This window comes from Gymnogyps californianus, chromosome 2, assembly GCF_018139145.2.
Source record: "Gymnogyps californianus isolate 813 chromosome 2, ASM1813914v2, whole genome shotgun sequence".
NCBI lineage: Eukaryota > Metazoa > Chordata > Aves > Accipitriformes > Cathartidae > Gymnogyps > Gymnogyps californianus.
Window position 1 is genome coordinate 93,759,069 of NC_059472.1, and position 15,279 is coordinate 93,774,347.

At 40.0% G+C, this 15,279-nt stretch overlaps 1 protein-coding gene across 4 annotated transcripts; it reads right to left on the reverse strand.

Moving 5' to 3' along the window:
• Positions 1 to 1,439: 1,439 nt before the first annotated feature.
• On the reverse strand, positions 1,440 to 14,928 carry RPP40 (ribonuclease P/MRP subunit p40). 4 transcript variants are annotated; one of them, XM_050891795.1, is made up of 8 exons: positions 14,781 to 14,928; positions 12,839 to 12,983; positions 11,623 to 11,691; positions 10,065 to 10,160; positions 8,761 to 8,886; positions 4,451 to 4,643; positions 3,385 to 3,519; positions 1,440 to 2,106 (listed from the first exon to the last, which is right to left on the reverse strand). In XM_050891795.1, the coding sequence occupies exons 1-8, from the start codon at positions 14,907 to 14,909 to the stop codon at positions 1,908 to 1,910; spliced, it is 1,092 nt and encodes a 363-aa protein (XP_050747752.1). In that variant the 5' UTR covers positions 14,910 to 14,928; the 3' UTR covers positions 1,440 to 1,907. The 4 variants fall into 4 exon arrangements, with proteins under 4 accessions (XP_050747752.1, XP_050747751.1, XP_050747753.1 ...); XM_050891794.1 differs by having other exon boundaries at positions 4,451 to 4,649; XM_050891796.1 differs by lacking the exon at positions 11,623 to 11,691 and having other exon boundaries at positions 4,451 to 4,649.
• Positions 14,929 to 15,279: the final 351 nt, after the last annotated feature.

A 15,279-nucleotide genomic window follows, 5' to 3' on the forward strand; every position in this document is an offset into this window, starting at 1 on the left:
TTACTTCTGGATGGCTTCCCCCCCCCCCCCCCAAGTGGTATACGTTACACTTGTTTGTATGGATGTATACACATTGTCAGGGGAAAAAGTTTTACTAAAATCTGACAGAAAGATGAGCACATTCACTGGAGCAGCTACAAACTTCATCCAACTTTCCATAAAGATTTAAGATTTTTAAGTCTGTATTAGAACTTTTGCTGCAGGTGTAACTTCCAGGAAAGCCCAAGCTTTTAAGAGACCTTCTGATCAAGAGGAAAAAGGAAGACACTTCTGGTTACCAGTCTCTTTTGTGAAAGTTGACACATGGCATAATCCCTCAACAGACACTTTCAAAAGCAGACTTTAGCCAACAACTGAAGCCATTTGCACTGATGCATAGTAATGAAACATAATGTTTGAGCCAGCCATGTTAAGTATTTACCAGTCAAGTGTCAAGCCAAGAACTTTCCCAGACTTTTCTCCATTCAGTTTGTGATCGTGTGAGTCTATGTCTGTATACGTGACAAGGTGGCACTTGTGCTCCTGGTAACCTACTAGAAACATCTCATGGCAGGATAATTTTGAAAAACAGTGTAATGATTTAGAAAACTGTTTGCTGATTCGTCAGAGTTATGTTTGTGAAACATGTAACAGAACTTGAGCAAAAGGGGTTACGTTTAGTGGAGGTGTACGACAAACAAATACCATCAAGTAAATCACCCGGTATGATTCTCCTCACTGAAGAGAGCCAATAAACAGATAAAAAAAAAGAAAGCTCAAGTGCTTCCCATGGTCCTTCTGCTTTTCTGTGCCACTCACCCTGACAGATCTTGATGTTTCCACTGGAGCCATGCCCTAACTTCCACTACCCATCTGTCGCTCCACCAAATGAACAACTTCCATTTTAGCACTGCATTGGTACTTTAATGATACATACCCGCTCCATAAAACAAAAACCAAACAGTCCCCATCCCCCCAGCCCAAACCACTATCCAACCTTTCATGGATTTCAACAGGAATTTAACCTGGATTCTTTATAGCAGCCTATGCTTTCAGCATTACTGCTTATTGTTAACAAAACCTGTTTCACTTCAACTGCATTGTTTGAGGGTATATCCATAGCATTCTTCCCAGAAACGTGTCTGCCATAACGTGACAGCGAAATCTTAGCTCCATGAGTTGTGCTGTAAGCAAGAACCACAAGCTACTTTTAAAAAAGTAGATATTTGGTGGGGGTGTGAGTGTGTGTGTGTGTAGGTCAATTAAGCAAGCAAGCAGCAGCCTTTTGCATCACTGTTAAAAATGAAGTTGTTTCTGATAACCAACGGTGATCTGCAAAATCCAAAAAGCAGGTCAATAAGCCTTTACTTTTTCCATGTTTAATGGGTACTCCTCCCACTGTCACATACCTCCTTCTCCTCACCTTTTTCTCCCCCCCCCCCCCCCCAAATTATGAACACATCTCCCTTTTTTTTATTTGCCAGCATGTAGGCTGAAATGTCTTAAACACGGATTTGAAGGTTTTACAGATCTTTAATGTAACGCAAGAAAACACTAAATCCCAAAATGAGCTTTCCTCCCAAATATTTTAGCTAGCAATCTGCAAAACTAACTTTCAAATTCCAAAATTACTCCTGCATAAAAGGAAACCACCTACAGTCAATTCCTGAGAAGTTAAACTCTCAAAAACATATCTTTTTCTTAAAGCTAGAATTGTGAAGTCTTTCAGAAGGCACTGTATGACAGTGAAGAAACAAAAATCCATTCCTTCCATTGTAGGTCATCCTTTAAGGGCTATAAATAATGGAAAAACATACACAGCCTCTCAGTACTTAACTTGTTACCTAATTACTTTTATAAAAACTATCTTATTAGGTTTCTACACAGTAACATGGGATTATTACAAAATTTCTTCTGTAGACGTAGCTCTATGGAGGACAATCATCATTAGTTCCTACAGCCATCTGAAGCCAGTAGTCCAGATTTCTAAAAATGACAAAGTTGTACAAGTTCTCTCCTCCCTTGTGGAAACCATGTTCACTTTCTCTCCAGGAAACAGGGCTGTCTGCAAAGCCATGCACAGTTAAGGTCAGCCAATATGCCAGTTTTGGTTCACCAAAATAGCAACTGCAAGGAAGAAGACAACGTAATCAATAATTATAATGGAATAGAGAGCATGTTCAAGTATACAATATAAAATAAAAAAAAAAAAAGACAGGTATTTTAGTGAAAATTTGTAATTAACAGTTAAAAAAGCCTGCTTTAGTACATAATAAATTGAAAACAAGATATTCTATCAGAAGACATTAGAAAATGAAATAAGATTGACTCTTGATTATTCCTACCATACTTTTAGACATGGCAAACCTGCAAGTTATAGCAATTAGAAAAAGTTCTAAGTTGTAAAGTAGCTCTTCTGAATCTCCTACAGCATGCATTGTCTTTCAGAAAATAGAACATTTACTAAGAGCAGTTGCTATCAGAGCAAAAAAGACATTGGAGGAAGAAACATAGTCAGGCTATGCTTGACACAAATACTTTTACCACCAGAAAGGAAATGGATTACAAATAATCAAAACCAGACATTATCCACTGCTCTTAAGTAGAGAATAAAAGACAAGGAAATTTGTGTTCCAACCCTAGCCTAGGGAGGCTTTCTGCATGAAATATGAAAATTGCTCAAAGAGTAATGATCATAATCCAGATAAAGCAACAGCAATATTGTCGTAAGTCAGTGCTACAACCGTGAGCCACCAGGCACTTCAAGCATTGTCTCACACATGGAGCAAGAAGCTTCCAGAATTTGCTATCAGTAGCACTAATATACAATACAGACAGATACCGCACTGATCCGTGGTACACTAGTATCATGTAGTTTGGTATTCAATTAGAACTACAGCTACCCTGTTTATCACTCTCCAGTGTACTCTGTTACAACACTTGATACAAAAACCTCACTATAAGTTAATTTATTATAATGCCATAATAACCTTGAAGTACCTTGTGATAACTCTTTTTGGTATCATAAAGGGATTTCAATCATATTGTCCATCAGTAGTTAAAAATACTAAATCAGACATATTTGAAGGCATCTGATTTTCATAGACGGGGAGTTTGAAAAATGTAGGAGCTCAGCAGAGCCACTGTTTCTTAAAAATTAAGATAAAAAGCAAAGCCCTTACTAGAATACAGGGCAGGCATTTTCTAGTCTAAAGTATCCAAAATTGTTTATTATACCAACGTTAAGCTTCCAGCTCTTTTCCTATTAAAAAAATTCTTCATTTTGTATATTTTGCTATTTACCTCCAACAGCACTACTGAAAAGAAGTATTTAAAAGTGATTTCAAAAATTAAAAAGTGTTAAGAGTACAAGTGTTTTAGTAAGGTACTCCTGTCAGCCCTTACCACAGCTGCTCCAATAACTGAATTATCTTCTCAGGAATTATAAAGCCTGTGATTGTGCACAAAAAAGCTTTTTCCACCATTGTGTTGGGCTGAGGACAGCAATAGGTTGATAAGAAGCTAGATGATTTGTTGTCTCTGGGGAAAAACAACAAAAAAAACCCAACTAAAATAAATATACCTTAAATCTTCTACGGGAAGTCTTAGTAATCAAAACCTGTACCAAACAAGTAGTGCTTATGTATATCATCTAAATTAATACCGAAGCAACTAATGGCCAAGCAATTAATGCACAAGATGTCATGGTGCTGTGTGTTAACCGTGGTAAGCACCTAACTACCACACAGCCACTCACTCACTCCCCCCTAGCGCAATGGAGGAGAGAATCGGAAGGGTAAGAGTGCGAAAATGCATGGGTTGAGATAAAGACAATTTAATAGGTAAAGCAAAAGTTGCATGTGAAAGCAAAGCAACCTAAGGAATTCATTTACTACTTCCCATCAGCAGGCAGATGTTTAGCCATCTCCAGGAAAGCAGGGCTTCATCATGTCTAACTGGGACTTGGGAAGACAAACGCTGTAACTCTGAACATTTCCCACCCTTCCTTCCCCCAGCTTTTACTGCTGAGCATGCCATCATATGGTGTGGGATATCTCTCTGGTCAGTCAGGGTCTGCTGTCATGGCTGTGTTCCCTCCCAGCCTCTCGCCCACCCCCAGCCTACTTGCTGGCGGAAACAGAAAAGGCCTTGACACTGTGTCAGCACTGCTCAGCAATAGCTAAAACATCCCTGTGTTATCAACACTGTTTTGGTCACAAATCCAAAACACAGCACCACACCAGCTACTATGAAGAAAACTAACTCTATCCCAGCTAAAACCAGTACACTTGGGTACCCCTAAAAACACAGATAAGTTATTCAAGACTTACATCAAATGCTTAAGTGCATAACAGACTTCCCACTTACAGAAATGTTTCTTTCTTAATTCTTATTTAACTCTTCCTTAAAATAAATTGTGGCTTTCCTTACTTAAAATGTATTTAAAGATCAAACAAATTCAAATACTTACAAGCTAACTTGATTCAAGACAGCACCTAGCCATTCAAACAGTTCCTCTGTACTGCAGGACTCATCTGGCTTTCCTTGTAGTTCGTTACTTTGTAACACTGGACACTGCAAGTCCCTTAATGTGCTGAATGTTATTTTTGGCTTCAGGGCCTGTATTTGGTTTTTTGAAAAGTATGACATCAATGTTGATCCCTCTGCACCTTAACAACACAACACCACAAACAGCTGTTATGAAACCACTAAACAAAAGGAGCACTGAATACATGAAACCTTTGTATACGTATACAAGAAAATGTAGTGTGTAAAACTGCTTACATGCTGTTATCTTTGGCAAAAGCCATAGAATCTTCAGCTTCCTTATCTTCTTGGAAATAAAAATTAGTGCAAGATCCAGCAACTCAGTATAGCTCAGTAAATTTACTATTTAACTAGCAAGTATAGCTCTGTCAATAGAAAATTCAAGCAGAACTAACTGGGCAAGTAATAAAATGAACTCATTAGAAAGAGGAACACATGAAAGGGAGCAGGAACACATTAACTGCTCCCCAAGACAAAGTGGTCTGCAAATGCACTCACACTGTAAGTACACCCATGCCTACATACATGAGGCCAGAGAACATTTTGCCTTACTAGTGCCCATACGTACATTCCCTTCATGCTCATGCACAGGTACTCACTGCTGTAGAAGGGCAATGCATGACTTATACCATTAGGTCATCTCTAGCTCAGCATCTCTACAAATTCTTCAGGCATTGCAACTTGAGAGGGAGAATACACGTCATAGATGTACACAAAGACAATGCATCCCTAAGATCAGGTAAAGGGAACTAAGCTCACATGAATTCAGGCAGTATTCCCTGAAAAACCACTGAGTCTTTAGAGGGATCCCAGCATCACCAGTTCACTAAGAACTGCCTCCTAGAGACAGTATGGCTTCTAGAATCATGAACAACTCCAATGGAACAAATTTCTGCAGATATCAGGAATAATTTGCAAAAAGCTATAGGGTCATTTAAATTCTCCTGGAACATGCCTTCACAACTGCAGAAAGTTTCCCTTTTAGTTGTCCTAAAAGGCACTCAGTCTTCTATCCAGCATGTCAGGTTAGTGGATCTGTTAGTTCTCTCAGCTGAGGACAAGAACGCATAAGAATCCTTCTGAGAGGTCTTATCCCATCACTAAAGACCACATACTTGATTTCCTAGGTGTGATGGCAAACTTAATTTAGGAGCCATAAGGTTTTGGAAAGAAATTCTTGATTTACAGTAAATTGAGAGATCACCTTCGGATAAGGTATATTTGGAAGGTCATCTAGTCATCAAGACTAGAGACTCTCCCACCCCCCTGGCTAAGGTGTCTGCCATCCTAGAACACTGTTTTCCCTGAATAGTGGAAACGTGAGCAGGTGACTAGAGGTTTGAGAACAGATTTATCAACGATGTCAAGAGGAATTCCAGGGTAGTCTGGGGGACAAGGACTGACGGGAGAAGGAAGGGGAGAGGGTAAAGAAGTCAAACTATACCACAAATCTCACTTTACTCGAAGAAGAAAAAAACCAGTGATAAGTCTTCAAATGCAGTATGGCTGTACAGTTAGATGTACCTTGATGGACTTGTGGGAAAGGCCATGTTTCTTCAACGCTAATAAGTGATCCAAAACAGCAGGTAAAATTCTAAAAAACCTAACCTAGACTAAGAACCTAACCTGACCTAAGCAAGCATGTTGCAAATTCAGAGATATTAACCAACTTCCTTTTTGAAGTAGTAAGATAATTGATGTGGAATTAATTCTCCTAAATTTGAAATTCCAGATAATGTATTCTATTTTCATAAGGTAACAATGGGTCTCTAGGAGACCAAGAAATAATACCTTATTCATGAGAAGTCTGAAGTCCAGAATAGCATTTAAATACCGCAGAAAAGGCACGTATGAACAGAAGAAATTCAAGAACAGGACAGAGTTCATTGCAGAATGCAATATCCAAGACTTGCTATCAAAAATTATGGACTGCCTAAACTTCATCAGTGATATTTATCTCATCAAGGACAATCACCTGGAGGAGTAGAAAAAGGAGGGCTAACCTGATCCTTTTTAGTCATCTTTCAAAAAAGGCTGTCCAAGTACCAAAGGGCACAGTGACAAAGACAGGCAGCCACTGAATTCTTGTTAATTTAGTATTTTTATACAGATAATTTAAGTCTGAAGTGTGCTAGAACGATGATCTTCCTTTAGCCTGTACTTCCTGACAGCATTTGTTAGACTAACAGGTTCAAATAATGTATAATATTGCCCTAGAATTCTTAGTCAAATATAAAAAAATTATACATTTTAAATGTCCGCTGCATATGGGAGCCTCAGCTATAGCCCTAACTTCAGGAAATCTCAAAGACTACAATCAAGACTCCAAGAGAACAATTCCTTTAGCTGCAGCATAGCTTTCCATGTCAACAACAACCAGGCACATTGTCAAAGTTTTTTGGAGGCCAGTGAATTTCAGCCAATAAACATTTAAAATTGTCATAGAAATTACAGCAATACAAAAGAGAAGAAAAGATTGTTTTGCCTCTGTCATTAAGGACATGAGACACTCCATATTCCCTTTTTCTGTTCCTCTTGGTGCCAGAACCACTAAGTGGGAAAAACGGGTATGAAAACAAAAAATCCTGCTTTTGGAAAGTGACACAAATGTTTATAGGTTTGCAGCAGTGCTGGCCATAGCAAGAAACACCAGCTATCGGCAGGAAGGCTGAAAGCAGAATGTTCACGGAGGGCAGGGATTATCTCGACAAAATACAGCCCTCTTTTCCCGTTCCAGCAGAATCTACACGATGCCTCATGTCTATTAATAAAAATCTATAAAAGTTTTATTTTTGTCAGTACTAAAGAACTAAGAGTCTTTTGTGTGTTATGAGCACAAGTTTCCTGCACAGAAAGGCATTCAGATTTAACTCCATATTCAGGAAATGATTGACCTGACCCGTTTTTTGGATGTAAGAAAGCAAGGAAAAGGAATGCTGCTACACTGGCAGCAACAAACATAAGAAACATACTGGCCCTAGAGGCATTTTGCTCTCTGCCCAGGGTCAATAAATCCAAGCAAGCTGAGCCTGAAGATCCACCACCTTAGTTGGATTTATGTCACCATTTATGGTAGCGTCTTCACTGTGACTCTTTCCTGAAGACTACAAGGACAGGAACTGCAAGGCTTTAAACAGTTTCTGTATGACAAACAAGGAAGGATCCTTGTCATATGATTAGTACTTAAAAAGGGGGAGGGGAAACATGAAGGACTAAAGGGAAACATGGGACACCGCTAAAGGAGCTTGTAAGCAGCTTTAGTTTCTCAGATCAGTTAACTCCCTCTCAGACTTGGTCTTGAAGAGCCAGGAAGGAGTACCAATGTAGAGCAGATGGGAAAGCACTCTCAGGGACCTCTCTAACGTCCCTTCTCACTAGTGCGGAGAGTCAAAGCAGAACCACACTAAAAGCTACACAGCTATGATGAAGAAAAACATTTTTTTTCAGTACAGACTCCTGCAGTTTTTGTCAATTCTATGCAAATGCTACATATCCCTAGATACAGCCTGTTCTGAGGTAATACAAGCAACTGAGGACTTTGGAAAATGACCCTCAGATGAAGAGCAATACTTAAATCCCAGAAGAAAAATTAATGTAATTAGAAAACATTAGATAAACGAATATTAGAAGAAAGGTGATTTGAGACAATACAATTTCTTATAACAACAACCTCTTACTCTGCTCCAATCTCAAACAAGTGCTTGAGAATAAAATGATAAAATAGCAGACTGCATGTGTATCTGTACGTGGCACATGACAGAAATACGGACTCTGCACACATCCTATAACTACTGATGAAATGAAAGTTCCCCATCTCAAGTACTACACCAAATATGTAACTTATGTGTATTAATAAAATACTCAAAAAATGTGTATTAATAATGGTTACGTATGTCACAAATTTATAAAGAAGAGGTAGCACTATCAAATAGGCAAAGTTACACCAGGAAGCCTGGGCAACATAGAGACAAGGAAATGAAGCAATTAATATATCTCCTATGAATCACTGTTGTGTTCCTGAACTGAAATGTTCTGCTGTGTAGGAAGTAACACACCCTGCCTCCGCCAAAACAAATAAACAAAACAAACAAAAAATCCCACCCAAACACATTTTAATCTAACTTTTCCCCCCACTAAAAATGCATTTGGACAATCACTAGAAAAGAACAGTAAGCTAAAAGTATTTGGACTTCATGTCAGTTACATTTTAGTTTTACATTTAGTTCTTATTACCCGTATTATACCAAGCCAGTAGGAAGTCAAATTCTAAAGGTTTCTTCTCTTTCAAGGCCCAAAGCACTCTGTTATGTTTCTTGCTATCAGGGTGAAAGCCAGAATCAGTCAAGTCAATAGTTATAACTGCAAAAATGTACAAAAGCAATAGTTACTCAACTGAAATAAATTTTAATATTAAATTCATTAAGAACTAAAAGAACACAAAGAAACCAAAGAACATTAAACTTCCTTTTCACATACACAGCATCTTTATAAAGTATTTGATTATGCAAATATGACTCTCCATTATGTAAATAAATATTCACCTCTTGCTGTCCTTATTTTGATATAATCTGGAACTGCCTTCTAGTGACTGGAGGGACAGATTCCTTTTGTAATGGCAGTGACAGAAGTCCCAAAACAGCGCCTTAAAAATATCTTAGTAATTAGGCAAGCTATTAGCACTAAAAAAGCTAGAGTTTCTAACATCAAAAGCCATGTATATGGCAATGACAGTTTTTCAACTGTTTTTTTCTAGATGAATTGGTCCCAGGCTAAAAGCCACATTTATTTTTCAGATGGAAATTTCACCATACATTTTACTTGACAAACTGAATAGTAAAATGATGTCCCATTTTGCAAAAATTCTTATTATAGATAACAAGTTTCCCCTTCTAAAGTTTTTATGTAACTACCTATCAACTACTGCAGGTTCTAATACAATTAAGATGGCACAGTGTCATTTTTTTTTAATTATTTACCAAAAAAAATTAACAAAAATCACACTCAGTATGTCTCCTCTACAGCTATTAAAAAATTACAACATTTTCCAAGTACTTGGTATATGGAGACTACCATTTATAATGTGTCAAACGTAATACAATTTTCCCTTTCAAGCAAGCAGTCTTGGGTGAAGCTCTTCACTGATTTTTTTTTTGTATAGCGTGCAAATTTTAAGCTCCACCTTAATTAGTTTAGTATTTTCCGATTTGAATCAGAAGGCATAGATACTGTGCACACTATACAAAAATTCTTGAGTCCTACATCACTCCAGTATAAACACCACAATGAAAAACCCAGAAATTAAAAATTTTATAGAATACCCAAAAGATCACACATTTGTTTCCTTATAACCACTTTATTATTTGGAAAATGTATTTTTTTCTCTTCATGCAGTCCTTGTATCTGCATCTGGAAAAATATGACCTAGACAATAACCAATTTTAAGGAAAGGGAAGTTTCAGCATTGCTGGTTTAACATCCTCACAGGGTGCTTCACAGACAGATCTGAAATAAGCACTGTTAATATAAATAATACTTACTATATCTCATTACTTTTTTGCCAGAATACTGAGAAGGGCGACCTTGCAGTCCAAGTTCCTCATAAGTATCCTTATCCACTGACAGAATTAGTTTTCCTATAAACAAAACAAACTTCAGTATAAATAATCTTCTACTTAGTTCCCTTTGAAGTCTTCTGAGAACTGTATACCTTACACAATGTTAGCTTTGGATCAATGGTATTACTAATGTAATCCAGACCCCTTAGTTCCAGTTAAATGGATTACCAGATTAACCCTTTAAAGAAAAAGTTATAATTCAATTACTCTTTTTTATCAGAGGTCTTATGAACTAGAACGAGAAAAGTGTAATATTATTCCTGAGATAGTCATAATTTTTTTACTGTACTACCTCACTTCATTACCTCAATCTTTCCTCCACTTGTCCCCCAGCATTTGCTGTGTCATTGGTTGAACACTACGTTACACTAGGGCCTGACTTAGTAAACAGTCATGCATGCACTGCTCAACTAAACATAAAAAAGCAGTTCCTCCAGCTCCAGTGGGACTACTCACATTGAGTAAACTATGCTCATTAGTGATGAGCAGATATGCGCTGGAACAACTCCACTTCCATGTTCGTAAACCAAATCTGGCAGCTGCCACTTGGTACAGAATTGCACACAACAGATCTCTACTACAGTCTTTTGATTCTACTGTACAAGTAACAGTGTAATATAGAATACAAACAAATACAGCTGCTGCTGAAGATTTCGGACAGTGACATCACCAGGAACTGTAACGCTGTCTCTGCATTAATTGTGCATAGCTTGTAATAACTGCATCATACAAACTCAACCACTATCAAGTATCCATTTTGCTAGGACTGTGCTAACAGAGCACATAAAAGAATTCCTCCTCTGAAGAATCTGAATTTACTTATGCCCTGATGGGCACCTGTCATATTACAGCATCTTAGGCTAGAGGGCTGATAGACCAGTTTGTGTTTCTATTATGTCTGATATATTGTTAAATGGAAATAAGACGACATATTTGAAGCCCAAAATAGCTTCATTATTTTCTCTGCATGTAAAAACCCACCCGAGATGGAACATTTTTTCATAAAACTGTGATGGAACTGCAACAGAGTATTTTAACACGTCACATAATTCTCAAAGAATAAACACTGAATATTTAAAAAGTGTTCCTAAGCAGTGCTGGTAATTTTCTTTTTTGGTACAAATTCTGTCTTTAAGACCAGTAGGAAACAAGAAGTTGGAATGCAATGTTTTCACAAAAATAATCCTCTGTAGCAATTTCAATTATGGTTGAAGCACTGACAATCTGATACTATACATAAGTGAAGCTGATTTTTTTTTAAATTTCCTTTAGATTAAATAATTTAACAGCATGAATTAAAAAAAATAAATTAAAATGACTATTTTTCTGATTCAAACATATTTCTAGTAAAGTTGGCAAGTACAGTAAGCATTAAATTTTCCAGTTTACATCATTCCAAATAAAAAAAAAAAAACACACCAAAAAAAAAAAACCCCAAGACCATAATCAATATGTATGTATTACTAAAACCAAAACATACCATTTGGTAGCAGAGCTGCAGTATTATCTTGATCAATTTTTGTGTTATAGGTAAGTGCGTAGCATGAACCTTTAATAGTAAAGCAGAAAACCATGAGATTACACAGTCTCTAAAGACAGACATGACAATATGAAGATTCACCTCAAGATAATAAAACGTGCCAAATACAATTTGAATCACTCTAAACCCTTGTGTTTTCATCAACGAACTTTCTTCCACCTTCTCAAGCAAAATAGCATTTTGTTATTATTTTTATAAACCTTGGACTGGCATTATTTTAAAGGACCTGTAATACAGATAACATTAACAATATGCCCCAATATGAAAACGCTTGCTTTCCACCTGCGACCTTCCCCACTCAGCAAATGGAAAAACCCCATTTTGTTCCAGACACATTTCTATTATTAGTTCACACGAAGACAAGGTGGAAGATGCTCACATTACTAAATAAAAGCCATTAATGAGACTAAAGGAAATTAAAAAAAAAAAAAGAAGAGTCCCAGATTTAGAAAGAATGGATCTCACTCTCCCATTTCACCTACGTGTTCTCTTTTCTCCTCTCTTTTCCCTTCAAAGCTTTTTTTCTCTCTGACTATCATCTGAAGGGTACAACATTTATCATGAGCCAAATGAGCGGGGCCTGCTCAATGAAAACAGCATTCTCCGAGTATGCAACAGCAAGTTGGCTGGGCAGAGGTTGCATCTTTCTTCACATCCTCTTTGCTCTTACTGTGCAAGAATGAGCTGCCGCAGCTCCATTAGCAACACTCCCCGCCCCCCCCAGCACACTTCTTCCTCTTTTTCTCTTGCCTGCTGCGGGACACAGCTAACACAGCTCTGTGTTGAAATATGAAGGAATCGGAAAGGGAGAAGGGAGCTGATTTCTGCAGGAATCCGCGTAAAGATAGGATGTAGAAGATAAACAGGTGTGAGGATACATGGAAGCCCTCTTGACAGCTGCCTTGCAGAATTAAGATGGAATAGGGAGAAATGAAGAGGGAACAGTCATAGAAGTTTTGGACCCATTGGGTGTAAACAAATGCTGACACACCACAAAGCAGAAAAAAGCAGATAAAGAAATGAATACAGAATTTTCTTAGTATTTTTTCTTCCCTTCCTTTAAAATACTTTTCAGAATAAATAATAAATGGTTTTTACTGTGTTATGAAAAATATACACTATTACTGCATCTGTCATGTTCTGATTACCTCCTTACCTTTCTTCACAAAAGCATCAATGAATTCTTGAGCAACCAATTCATGAACCGATAAACTCCTCACCAGGTAGTACTCTCCAACATCCGCAATAGTACTTTTCAGCACTTCAGGTAGTATGCCACATTCAGGGATCAAAAAAGATACCTATTAGGAACATATTTGTAATGTAAATCATATCCTAAAATCTGTTCTGGAAGAAAACCAAGAAATAAAAAACCGAAAAATTCTTCTTTTCAAAGAAATCAGTACATTACACCAAAATAAGATAAAGAAAAAATAATTTCAAGCCACTGTCTTCAAAATGTATCAATTTGCAAAAAGTCTCCAAGTACAGCAAAGACATTATTTGGTTTTTGCATTTTACATGCTATACAATAGCATTTGAGGTGTTACATAAAGGCATGATTTTACACAGCATGACTTAACTCACGATCTTGTTTCACATCATTATAAATTTAGCTTGAAGTCACACTTGACCATTTCCTTCAGCTACAGGAAGCAGTTATAACTAAAAACATAGGCTAAGCATTTACGTAATCTCAGTGGAAATGTGAAGACCAAAGCAGAATTTAAACTAGTTTTTGAATGAATGCATTCTCCTCTGTAGAATATTTTGGAGGTCAGGAGAGTGAACAGACCACCAGAACAAAACGTGAAGATGGGCTTACAATTTTCAAAAAAGTCGTAAGGTGTACGTTAAGGTTACAACTTCTGTAGCAAGTTTCTAATTTAAGGTAGGAAACTGATTTTCAAATGGGATGAGCACCTAGCTTTTCTTACTAAACTCAGCATTCAGTCTTTTCGTCCGATTGCCTACCTTTAATTCCCCTTTTGTTTAAAAACCTTTCCTGTATGTGTTTCATAGATCAAGAAAACTCTTAAGTCCGGGAGACCACGGCAAACAAGGTTATTACATGGGCAAGTACCAAGCTTCCCAATAACCACGCACAAGCAGCGTAAAGGTTCATCCCCCTGCTCCTTCCCACTCCACCCCTCCAAAAAAAAACTTTCTTCTGAAACAAAGGAGCTCACAGAGAACAGGTACATACCCCCCTTAGCACACATACACAAGAGAAGTAACAACTGACAGATGGGCTGCCTGCCACACAAGTGGAAAGCTTTCTAGTTAGCTTTAAAAAAAATTACTAAGGAAATAGCAAGTGGGTCTGACTGACACCTGCAACAGGCAAAGAAAGGAGAGCGAGCTGGCACAGACTGGCCTTCGCAACATTTTGTCATCCAGAACAATGAAGCAGTTGTTGATGACAGCACGACACGACACTTTGGCAGAAGGAGGGACAACATGAAAAAGAGGGTTTTCAGGGTACCCCTGCAGCCAGGCTACCAGCTGAAGCCTCCCTCACTGCTGAGGGACTCCCTCAGTCCCTCACTGCTTGGACTGGGAACTTGTGGGTGCCGCTCCCTGTGTTACTTGCTAGGTAGCACTGACAAAAGATTGTCACCTCTTCCACCGGATCACCTCTCTTCTAGCTTGTGTCTGCGCGGTCTTCCACTCGTCGAGGTGCAGCACGCCGCATGAGACCACCAAGCCAACGGGGCCCAATTTTTATTTCCCTCCCTATTTTCCCGCAAGAGGCGCGCAGGCCGCCTTTGACAAGGACGGGGGAAACCTTCCAGGGAACGGCCTGGCGCGAGGCGGAGCGCCAGCGCAGCGCCCCTTCCAGGGCGGACAGCCAGCACCACCGGGACCCTGCCGCCCGCGGTGAGGGGGTGCCTCGGTCTCACCGGGCAGGCGCGGCAGCCTCTGGCCGCGCGTCTCCCCCGCCGGGCCACGCACGCTCCTGCCGAGCCCCCCGGCCAGCCACCGCCTCCGCGGGGTCCCCTCCTCGCGCCCACCAACGGCAACGTCCGTTAACACCACCACCCCCCCCCCGCCGCCGCCGGCTCGCGCCCGCACCAGCGGCGGGCGGGCGCACTCACGCGGCAGTTGTAGGCGTGGTCCCGCACGTGCGCCGCGTGCCGCGAGCGCGCGTGCCGCGCGTGGCCCTTCTCACAGACCAGCAGGTGACGCGGCGCCTGGCGGAGCCGCCCCAGCGGCGGCACCGACATCCTCCGCCGGCTACCGCGCGCCGCGGGGAGCCCCGCCAATGGGGGAGCGGCCCCCGATCACGTCACCCGCCGCCCGAGAGGCAGCGACTACACGGAACCGCCAGAAAGAGAGAGGAGGGGCGGGGAAGAAGCTGTGCGATGAGGCCACTTCCGGCCGCTGCGACAACGCAGCTGCTTCCGGTGTAGCGCCGCGTGAGCGCGATGGGTGGCGGTGTGCGGCGCATGCGCGGCAGCGGGGCGGGAAGTGCGGCCCTTGGTGTGGGGGCGGCAGCCATTAGGCGTCTCGCTCATCGCCTCCTCGCCCAGTAGCTGTGCGCACTCGGTGCTTTTGGTCCTCACAGGTTCAGAACGACCCCGGCATGAGTCAGGC